The sequence below is a fragment of the Parasteatoda tepidariorum genome, chromosome 8 (assembly GCF_982258835.1).
Source record: "Parasteatoda tepidariorum strain Cologne lab strain chromosome 8, Ptep-v5.0, whole genome shotgun sequence".
NCBI classification, from domain to species: domain Eukaryota; kingdom Metazoa; phylum Arthropoda; class Arachnida; order Araneae; family Theridiidae; genus Parasteatoda; species Parasteatoda tepidariorum.
In genome coordinates, this window is record NC_141762.1 from 63,368,002 (window position 1) to 63,380,456 (window position 12,455).

At 30.7% G+C, this 12,455-nt stretch overlaps 1 protein-coding gene across 4 annotated transcripts in view; it reads right to left on the reverse strand.

Annotated features, from left to right (window-relative positions):
* The window catches only part of LOC107442862 (anoctamin-4), a 346,119-nt gene that overhangs the window by 74,057 nt on the left and 259,607 nt on the right, over positions 1–12,455 (reverse strand). For all 4 annotated transcript variants that reach the window (XM_087168997.1, XM_071181276.2, XM_071181277.2 and 1 more), the window contains 2 exons: positions 5,734–5,839; positions 3,629–3,689 (listed from right to left, as the gene is read on the reverse strand). In XM_087168997.1, coding sequence (XP_087025123.1) covers positions 3,629–3,689; positions 5,734–5,839 — 167 coding nt within the window. The remainder of the gene's footprint in view (positions 1–3,628; positions 3,690–5,733; positions 5,840–12,455) is intronic.

Consider the following 12,455-nt stretch of genomic DNA (forward strand, 5'->3'; position numbering starts at 1 on the left):
TTGTTTTTTTGTTTTTTTCTTCAAATTTTCTCGAAAATTTCTATGAATTTTTTTTTTTTGACTTTAGGTTTTTGTGAGGAAGATTTGCATCATTTGAAATGGATGTTATTTTTACTAATGAATTATTTTCTTCTCATATAAATCTAGAATTCTCTTTTTAAAGTTGAAATACTATAAATAGAAAAAAATAATATTTAATCAGTGTAACAAAATTAGTAGAAACTTTGTTAATGTAGCAATATTTTTTTATTTTAATATATTCCTGATAACAGTCGCAAGTAGATTAATTTAATCTCCTTTTTTGTTGTTCATTTACGTCGCACTAGAGCTGCATAATGGGCTATTGGCGACGGTCTGGGAAACATCCCTGTGGATGATCCGAAGACATGCCATCACAATTTTGATCCTTTGCAGAGGGGATGGCATCCCCGCTTCGGTAGCCCGATGATCTGAACGGGAAGTCGAGCACTTTACGGTAGAACAGTTTAACGAGGGCCAATACCGCACACCCTCGGTCCTTACGCAGGCTGATCCAAGTGGTCACCCACCCGCACACTGACCGCAGCCAGTGATGCTTGACTTCGGTGATCTGCTGGGAACCGTGTCTTAACTATCAGTCCACTGCGGGACTCTTTTTTCTTCTTGTTTAAAGTCTTAAAACAAGTAAGTTTTGCTTAGTGTGGTGTTTTTTTTTCTTTTTTTGGATTGATATTTTTTTAGGCAATATCATCGTTTAGCGTTTTGCCTCAAAAATAGTTCAAATCGTGAAAAATAACTAAATAAACAAGTAAAAATCTTTAAAAAATGTATTTTGAAAGTATTTATTGTTGTCTACATCCCATTTCTTCTTAATACTGCTGTCCACATCACATTTCTACTCCTACTTGCTTTCTTTAACATCATTAAAAAAATTCAGTTAAAGCCCATGTTTCGTATGTTAAAATAAAATATTTTTCACAGCAGATAAACTGAGTGTAAGGTGAGTTTTTTTCTTTTTCTCATTTCTGAAAAATTAAGATTTTTTTGGAAAAAATATCTTATTTTAGTTTCACTTAACGAAGCAATATCAATCAATTTTGTCAAGTAATTAAATTTCGGAGATCTCAGAGGTTGAAAATTCCAAGTTTCAATCTTTGAGTATATTTTGGCAACAGTCAACTATTAAACTTAGAAAGCCTGCCTTTAGCTAATTAAAACGCAAAAAAAGCGAACAATATGGCGAAAACCAATTAATTAAGTGTATAGATGGAATAGTCAGGTACAGATAGACTAATATATGGAAATTTAAAGTATAAAAATGTTGCTGGAAGTTCTAATTTAAGTAAATGATTTGCGAAATTAAAGTGTATCTTTTTAATAAAATGTTTTTATTAAAAAGATTTGTTTTTATTTACAAAGCTATACAATCTCAAAAATCAGTACAAAGTTTAAATTCGAGAATTGATCTATGTCTTATCGAACATTTAATATTAAAGTTTTTCTAATTATTAAAAGCAAAATTCATTCTAAGAAAATATTGAATTCCTTTTGTATTGCAGTTATTTTCAATATTTGAACTAGACAGGAGTTATTTGAAGTTTAAAAGGATCAAATCAAATACTAGAAACAGATTTCGTGAAAGAACAATAAGAAATGCATATATAGAAGAATGTGTTTCTTTGAAGTTAAAAATAGCTTTTCAATTTGTTTTAAAATATAATAACTTTAATAAAATTTCTATACATTCTTCGTGAGATAGTGATCTAGAGAAACATATGAATGTAGAATAAACAATCATGAGTAAAATTTAAAATATAATGTGAATTCAACTTTATATGCTGAAATGGTTTTGAATATTTGTTTACTTCGGAAATTGTAAGGGATTTTTGGATCTGCTGTTTTAAAACAGATGCATTTCCTTAAAATAAAATGTACATAAGTTAATAAAATTAATGAAATTTTTAACTTTTATATGAAATGCAACTTTTATTTTAATTTATTTATTAAATTCCTTAGATAAAAGGTTATGCATAAATCATTTTTTTTAATCTCAATCCTAAACCTGGGATTTTTATTAAATTCCTAAGATTCAAAGGTATTGATTTCTTTAACTCACTCCTAAATTTTTTAAATCTCAATATAAGATCTGGAATATCTACTAAATTCTTCGTCAGATTAAAGGTTATAGTATATAGATTGATGTGTTTTATCTCAATCCTAAAATTTTTTATTTGAATATTAATTTTGGAATATCTATTAAATTCCTTATATCAAAGACTATGCACCGAAGATTTTTTTTGTCTCAATTTCAAATTTTTTTATTTCAATTCTTAATTTGGGATATCAATTTATTAAATTCTTTAGATCAAAAGTTGAGCATAGATCATTTATTTTAAAATTTCAATCAAATTTTTTTAAGTGCCTTTTTCTAAATTTTCGTTTCTTTAAAATGGCTAAAGTTAAGAAATTTGTTTTCTTTATCTTATAAATTGTTCAATCGCCTATGGTAAAAATTTATGTGAAAATCGCTATAGCTGGAAAATGAATGGTTTTCTTTGTAAAACAAATTTTCCAATAATTATTTCGCTGAAGCTATGCTAAATTTGTTAAAGCTTTGAATTTGTGTTCTTTATTATGTAATATGATAATATTATATGATAAAGCCAACAACTAAAATGTTCAATTGCCCATAACTAAAGCTATGCTAAAATGGTTAAACCTAGAATATTGATTGGTTAAACCTAGAACTAAATTTTATTTAAAAACAATATCAAGCAATTCTTTTTTTTTGTTATGCTATTTTAGTGCAATTAGTATGTAATTTATTTATATTTATTTTAAAATAATAGCATACAATTCCTCTTTTTTTAACTATGCTATTTTAGTGTAATTAGTATTTAATTTTATCTCAAAATATCACAGAATAAATATATAAATGAAAACATCTATTCAGATTCAATTTTTAATTTTTATTTTATGTACTTTTATGTAATTTTATTTTACGCTTTTTATTAATGATTTACAACAATTTGTAGAGCATATTTCAACTAATTTAACCTAAAATTTTAAAATTAATTAATTCGCTGAAAATTTGCTAAATTTGTTAAAGTTTTGAATTTGTTTTCTGTATCATGTAATATGATAATATTCTATGATAATGCCTATAGCAAAAATGTTAAATTGCCCATAACTAAAGCTATGCGAAAATGGTTAAATACAGAATGTTGAATGGTTAAACCAAGAACCAAGTTTTATTTAAAAATAATATCAAGAAATTTCTTTTAGTTATGCTATTTTAGTGCAATTAGTATATAATTTTATTTCAAAATGTTCCAGAAAGAATAAACGAAAACATCGATTCAGATTAAATTTTTTTTTGTATTTTATGAACATAAAAAAATTGTACTGATTTGAAATAATTTTTAAAGCACATATTTCAACTACTTTTTTGAAATTTAACCTAAAACGCAAAAATCAATTCTTGATTTATTTGAAATGTAGAGAAATTTATTGTAAGCATATTGTGATTTTGTGAACTAGAATTTGAAGTAGTTCTTCCAGGAGCATAATTCCAGAGCAGTTTTTTCACTGTAGTCTAATTTTTTAAGTATTTAAAATTTAAAAATTAATTAAATTGACTTATACTCACCCCATAATGACATGAAAACTGCAAACCCAACAGTTGCCGAATTATCAAACAAATGCACAATCTGAAATATAATCATGTGTGTCATTAATATTTCTTTTTTTTAAAATTTACTAGAAATGTTGTTCAGTACTGTTGTTTTTTAGTAAAAGTCTTCTCCGAATTTAGTGGTGTCAAAATATTTCGTCACGACCAAATCACTTTTCGATGCTGGGATAATCTGCCGTAGACACAAATCACTTTATTAAAATGCTTGATTAATGTTTATTATCTACAAAATGAGATTTTTTTTAAAGTTATACGATTGTTCTCATTCGCTGATAAGTAGCGACAAATGGTTGCTTAAATTGTTCCAAAATCTTAAAAATTATGACTGATATTTATTAAGTGATTTCATGTAAAAATGAACGTGAAATTATTTTTATCCATGGCAAAATGTGACACAGTTTGATCTAAAGCTTAATTTTCTCTCGTTGCAATTTTCTACGGGAAGAATTTGTTTACTAACTGTATGGTAGTTGATAGTTAATAGTAAACACTTTGTACTAATAAACGACTTTAAAAATACTTTTAAATAATACTTCTTAACAGTGCAGTACAGTATGTGACAAACAGTGCCAAAAAATTGCTTAAGATAATTTCACGATCTTTAAAAATAATTTAATTCACCTAATAATAACTCGGATAATTTTGCTTCACAACCAGTTGTAATCTAATTGTTGTACTAAGGTCCAACTGGTAGTGGTCAAAACTTCACTGCCTAAACTTTGCTGCCCAAAATATCGATGGCATAAGTTCGAGTTGACAAATCTTCGATTGGACAAAACTTCTGAAGTACAAATACCTAACTTAATAACTTATTTATGCATTAATTTCGTGCTTTTCTGTAGCAATGTAATGTACATAATTACAGTATCTAATGCAATTAATAGTAGTAATGTACCGGAATTAAGTGTAGCAATGTATTTTACTTTATAACCGTCATTGAACAGACGACCCAATTTTTTGGGTTTACAGCTACAAGTGCTCAACACAGTAGACTTGTAATTTTGAACCCAAACCAGAAGACAGGGGAGCTCCTGGATCAGGTAGGTATTGGTAGAAATTTTCCCTCGTGGAGAACTTTGTGATGGAACTAACCAGCACTTGCATTACATAGAGATAAAAATCGCGAAGACTCCACAGTTAGCCTGACTGTAAGGGGACCCTAACCCATGATTCATCTACCACTGAGGATATTTTTGCGTCAGCACTGTGGTCGGAGCAGGCCGGATGTGAGGCTCGTATCTATTAGCCATCTCTGAGAGATTTGAACCCAGTTCACTTCATTGGAGGGCGAACGCTCTATCCCCTGAGCCACCACGGATCGTAGCAATGTATTGTAACTAATTTAATTTGTTGTTGTTGTTAATTTACGTCGCACTAGAGCTGCACAATGGGCTATTGGCGAAGGTCTGGGAAACATCCCAGAGGATGATCCAAAGACATGCCATCACAATTTTGATCCTCTGAGGAGGGGATGGCACCCCCGCTTCGGTAGCCCGACGACCTGCGCGCGAAGTCGAGCACTTTACGGTAGCACAGTTTAACGAGGACCAATACCGCACACCCTCGGTCCCGACGCAGACTGATCCAAGTGGTCACCCACCCGCACACTGACCGCAGCCAGTGATGCTTGACTTCGGTGATCTGCTGGGAACCGTGTCTTAACGATCAGTCCACTGCGGGACAATTTAATTTGTATTTTGTGATAATTTACATTTGAATTTTGTCTTTTAATAAAAAATATACATTAAAGAAACACGAATCATGCCAAAGTCGATCCCAAGCAGGAAAAAGTGAGAGGGATGTTTTTTTCTTCCTTTTTTTTTTAACAAAAAATAGGAGTTTACATGAAGTTAAATAATTAGTTTACATAAAGTTAAATAATTAGTTTACATAAAACTAAACAATTTATAATTGAAAATTTATTAGTTTATTTAAATTTTTAATCCGTTCCAGGAAATATCAGAAAAGGAAGTCCCCAAAATTCCAAGCTACAGAGCTGTCAAGTTTTATTTTGGTGGAGTTACGGACAAGCTAAGCTGAATTCGAGAGGTCCTACTTACTCTGCTAAACAAGCATCCTTCTTTCAGCTCCCAGTAATCACAGCGTCTATCACATTGCGGACACATGGGAATTCCACCAGCACCTTGAGGATCACAGATCTCTTTGCTATTAAGAAAAACAGGCATTCTTTAATGTACTGATTCATTAATAATGATAAGAAAAGTGAAAATTTCCTAATAAAAATATCAGGAATTTGTCAATAATGATACGAAAAGAGAAAACTTTCTAATGAAAAAAGCGAGTAATCATCAATAATGTTACGAATTTACAGAATAACCAAACATAAAATAAGTCCCTGTCCGGGTCACCAATGTAGGGTGACTTGTTATCGACAATGTCAACCTTCATCTATGAAAAGGTAGAATCGAGTTTACACGTCTTATATACTAGTGATTTGGAATTGTATTTTTACAGTGGTAGACACACTAAAGTACTCCCAACCAGAATTATAGCTGTGACAGAATCCGATGAACAGATAACACTAGTTGATTCATTGCTGTTTTGTGAGAAACCGGGAGAGCTGTATTAAGTTCATGGTCACTGTTGCTCCTGTGTTGCCATTAGCAATCGAGTGTATGCAAGCCGACGTGTGATCGAGACTGAGTAGCAACACCGAGAGGAGGTGAATAGTATCGCCGTCACAAGTACCACGTCAACTGTTCAATGTGGACTATCCATCGAAGTAGACGTGTTCAGATCGAAGTGGGCGTTACTGTCAAGATAGGAGTGTTATTATCAAAGTGGGAGTTTCCGTCAAGGTAGTCATGTTCATATCACGTCCGGGTCACCAATATGGGAAGAGTAGAATTCGACAATGTCAACCTTCATCTATGAAAAGGTACCCCATCATAGAATTGAGTTAATATGTCTTATATACTAGTGAATTGTAATTGCACTTTTATAGTGGTAGATACCCTACAGATAGTGTTTGGGATTCATGATTAATGGCAAGTAAATGGAAAATTATTTAACGAAGTGCTCAAGGAAAACAAAGGAATAGAAAAATAAAGTAATATTCAAAAATTGGATAGAGACTTATTAAATGTTAGAAAAATAATACGCTGGTGCTCTACAGCCTATAGAAATGCAACTACCATGTTGAAAATTGCTGTATTGAAAGGAACATTTTTATTCATGAGCATAACACAAAGATTTTGTTTTAATTTCCTTTTTGCTCGAAAGTTATTACAATTTTAAATCTTTTTCACGTTTTTTTTCTCTCACTTTTTTTTTCATAACTAATTACTTATTTTTCATTACTTAATTTTTTATTCATTACTAAAGGAAAATTTATTTATCTCTCTCGAGATCTATATTTCATAAGCTCGTGCTTGAATCGGAAGTAACAAGCAGAGAGAGAAATAGTAGCTATTACCAGATATAAATCTCATCATTTCAATTGAAAATTCAAAAATATAAGAAACTTAATTCAAAAGAGATAAAAACCATTTCTACTTCTAACTATTATAATGATACAACGTTATCATTTAATAGCGTTAACGAATAAATTATCGTTCCGCTAATTTTTCTTATTGTGTCACAGATACTACAATCCTAAGTTTAAACTTCATTTTCAAATATAATTCATTACACAGTGGGAGAAATTTTTGTTGCATTCATACAAATTGAATTATGCAAAATGAAATTGAATATATTATTGAAATTGCATTTATACAAATACTTTATCTTGCCCAATTCGAAGGTCGGGATTTCTAATCTGAGCTTAGTTTTGCCCTTAAAGCTACAGATACTTTTAAAAGACATTTTTAAACTATTATTTGGCCGGGATAGCCTGGTCAGTAGGGCGCTGGACCCATGTCCGAGACTTCGTGGGTTCGAACCCCGCCGGCCGAAGACTCCCCGTGTAGTAAAAGGGTGACTGATGCACTTAACATCTATCGAGTTGCAAAGTCCTCTATGTTCCCATAACAAAAACAATACCTCTGGAGGCACTGAATTGGAGATTGATCGTTATCTGATTCAGGTAAAAATTACGATCTGTGGATGAATAAATGGTTGCATGAGTAAATGGTTGTATGAATGGGTCCGCCCTATAAACGGGTGTGACGTATGGGTGTTGCAGAAGTCGAATTCTTGGCCATAGATGGCGCCACTGGAAAACAAGAACAATCGCACCCCTTTGCCTTAACAGGCATACGAAGAGAGAAAGAGAGACTATTTTTTGTCAAACTATATAAGATATTAACTTCCTTAAAATAAAACTGCAACGTTTATATTTTAAAAGCGTTATATTATAAAACAGAGGTTGCGTAAATGTGGGGCAAACTTTTAAGGGTGTATGGGCACATCTTCAGAACTAAAATCGCATAGGAACCCATGCCCGGAAATGCAGTCGTATACAAGTAGGACGTTTCACAATTATGACTTGTTCAGAAACACAAGAAGAGATAGTTCATAGTAGGGAAGTGGCCCTAGTGGCGTATGACGACATTTCCGCACATGGATTCCTAAGCTATTTTAATTTTTGATGCCGTACCCTAACTGTTTTAGAAGTTTGTCGCAACATTGACGAGACCCCCCTGTTATACAAAACGTTTTTAGTCTCCCGCATTTCGACAAAAATAGATTAATAATATCATTTTAAAAAAATCTGTAGCTTTGAGAGAGTAAAATATCGGAAAATTTCAACATTTAAGGGAAAAAAACAACTATGAATGAATTAGAAAGTGGAAGAGCAAAAGGCGAAAGATAAACAACATAACAACATTGCATAACAACATAAACAACATTGCATAAACAACATTGATCAGACAGTATAAATATGGCTTTTATGACGCTGTAAGTGTTAGTGCGACCACAGTCATCGAGAAAAATTTTGTTTTAAAAAACATAGGTTGTTAAGATATTTATCTACTTTTTTGTATTCTATCTGTTAAAAGAATCAAAGTTTATTGTCAACATTTTTGAAAAGCTTGGAGAAAAAAAAATCACATTCATGAAATTTCCAACAACGAATTAAATTAAGTTGAGAACTATGCCAGAGTATTTGGTTTTACGTATAGACAAACCGGAGAGATTAAGCGAGTTTTAACAAAAATTAAAAAAACGGGTAATTTATTATAGTTAAACTTCAATGGTTTTTGATAACTTATAAAAGGATTCGTTAATAGCTTTCATCAAAATGACTAGGTATTTTTACGTTCAAAATAAAAGTTTTCTTCATAATTTTAATATTTTACATTAATTTATAGTTTTTAATGCATATTTTATGAGCTAAATACTATTTCATACTTTTTTTATTTGAAATATATGCACTGAAATGTGCGGGCACGCAACATACGCCAAATAACCCAGAAGAATTGTTTTTATGTGGGAATTAAACTTGGACTCGATATCTCAATTACTGAGTACAAATAGTAATATATATATTTAAATAGCAAAATTTCATTTTATTTTTTTGGATATTTAGTTGAAAGGCTGACAGTGAACTATGAATAATAAAAATAAAATACCATTTATGCATTTGCAAATGTATTGTAGCTAAGCTTTAAATACATTAATAATATAAAGTCAATAAAAAGCATTACAATCGACTTTTTTCTTTGAATAGAGTCACTTGGTACAAAACACTAAATGTCATGACTTTTGTTACAATATTATTTTTTAGACTAAGCGAAAGGTTCTTAACGACAAAAAGCACGCTATGTCATCTGTGGCTTAAATTTGTCAAAGTATTTCATTCCTCAAGGTAATGTCAATTTTTTTAAGAAGTTGATCTCAAAGTAAAATATTCGAGAAACTTTATTTCAAAAGTGATACGGTTTACTATTTTACGTATAAGAGATATAATTTTCTCTATTTCAAACTACTTCAAAAACATGTATTTTTTAACAATTATACTCCATTTTTTATTTTTACTCCATTTCATATTATTAGAAAGAAAGGGGGGGGGAGATCACATTAAAACGAAAATAGGATGTACAAAATAAAACTTTAAAATATTTTTTTCCAAAAAGATTAAAAAAAAAAATTTTTTTTTTTGTTATACCTAAAACGAAAAACTAGAAGTCTGTTTATGACGCACATAGAAATTTTTATCAAATGTGATGCGACTAACGTTTTTTTTCGTTTAAATTTCAGGAAAAAATATTCATTTTCACTTTTTTAGTCTACTTGAAAAACCCGTTTCTGTAAAAACTAAGGATGAACAATTGATGCTGAACAATTTTAAAAAATGTTGAAAGGAACACTTTTCTTAACAATAATTTAAAAATTTTACCAATATTTTCAGTTTTCAAATTTCCAAAATTCTAAATTTTTTAAAATTTTACTTATTTTAAATCTCATATCAAAGCTCTAAACTTTTAAAATGGAAAAAGGTTTACTCCAAGATGCGCCTTCACACCATACGTGTTGATGCGTTAGCGGAGTAAGCACAGTGCGAGTGAAAGTGTTAACTCACATAAAGAAATTTGAAGATTTAAACATTTCTTTATTTCATACAGTACCATCTCAATACAACGCACAACTGAAGATATTAACCATAAATGCAGCTTAACAAAAATTTTGGTTCATCACCGGAAACAACAGCACAGTGAAGTGACAAGACAAGAACACATGCTTACAACAATGCATGCCTTATATACAGATTCCATAATGATGTGCACGGATGACGTCACTTACGTTATCTGAAAAGAAAATATCTGTTGCCAACACACGACCGAAACTTAATTCTGTTAATTTAATGTATTCAGAGGAGTAACAAACCACTCCAACAATACGTTAAATGATTTATCTACTTAAAACTTCAAAGTTGGCGCGTTCTGGACATAGTCAATGATGGTTTACAAAGGATAATGAATTGACGAGTGCTTGTGGTTGTCTCAAATGCTGCTTTTTATCTACAGAAACTAAAGTTTCCCTTTAAAATAATGTGTGTGGTTAGTTGTGCAATAAGGTACCCTTGTCTTCTGAATTGGGTTCAATGTTACAAGACTACGGCACTGAACATTAGTAGTCGTAAACTCAAAAATTGGGTTGGCTGTTCAACGACGGTTATAAAATAAAAAAGGTATTATATATATATATATATATATATATATATATATATATATATATATATATATATATATATATATATATATATATATATATATATATATATATATATATATATATATATATATATATATATATATATATATATATATATATATATATATATATATATATATATATATATATATATATATATATATATATATATATATATATATATATATATATATATATATATATATATATAGCCAATTAGCAACTAAGACCGTGCATTCTTGTATGAATATCCTTATCTATATATTAATAGGGTAGCAATATTTTGTCTCGCTAAACTACGCAACAGAATTAAACAAATAAGGTGTCGTTTTAAAGGTATTGTTATGTAGATGTGCAATAAGGTCTCAAATTATGAAAATTTCCTTTAATTAATAAAATTAATAATTTAGTTTCAACCAATGAGAATTCAGCAAATCATTTTTCGGGTAGTTCGCATAAGCATTGTTTCCGTAAGCATCGTTTGATTTAAAGCATTTCTGAATTAATAGATTGATAAACAAAAATAAGAGTGGATTAAAAAAAACGGAATTGAATTTCTTAAAAAAAGAATTCAATATCTTTAGTTCCTTTGATAAATTTTTAGTTTCATGATAAATTTTTTGTTTCGTTACAATAGAATGGCAATGGCATCGTGCGAATATTCAAACCAAAACAAACGTGCGAATATTCAAACCAAAGCAAACTTTCTACAAACAATTATTTTGATTTGAGATTTAAAACGATATCTTAGTTATTTAGTTCAATTTTTATTTAATTAGTGCCTACTGCCTAAATAAAATGCCTGCTATCAGGCGTCGAAATATCTCTGGCAGACGTCAGAGAAATGAATGGCGGAATTCTAAACGGGAAAGCATTTCTCGCCGAAGGGAATCGCCACCTCTACAAATTCGAGATTTTTACAAATCTGCATTGACTGTTCATGACGATTGTGACCCCTTTACTATTGGATCTATGACTTTTATTTGTAACTTTTGTCATGCTAAGCATTTTATGTTAGAGAAGACAGGAAGTAGCACTAAACAAATCCTCATAAAATGACGCTTACCCAAAACATGCGAACCTTGCAAAGTTAATGGGAATGTATTAAATTTCTAAATAAAATTGGCAATGGTACATTTGGTGATCTTATTGAGATATATTCTCTGCTACAGCTCCAAATTTCTCAGCTACACGAAGAAAAGATAATTGTGAAGGGGGCAGAGAAGTGTATAAATTTCATTAAGTAATTGATTTCAATATCTGGCATTTTTATTTTAAAATTTAAATTTGTTAAAATGTTTTTATAAGATTGCGAAGCAATATGCAATGGAACTGCGAAACAGTTCTGGGGGTTGGCGAGCGTAGCGAGCAGGGGGCGGAGCCCCCTAGTTTTACTTTATAATCGTCATTGAACAGCCGACCCAATTTTTTGGGTTTGCAACTACTAATGTTCAACTCTGTAGCCTTGTAATTTTGAACCTAATCCAGAAGACAGGGGTACCTTCTCAACTATTCGGAGAAATATGCCTTCGTGGAGGGCTTTTCTTGATGGAACTAACTCGCATTTGCACTACACGAAAACCTCGCTGGCTAGCCTGACAGTAAGGACTCTAACTCATGATCCTTCAACCATTGAGGATATTTTGCGTCAGCATTGTGGTCGGTG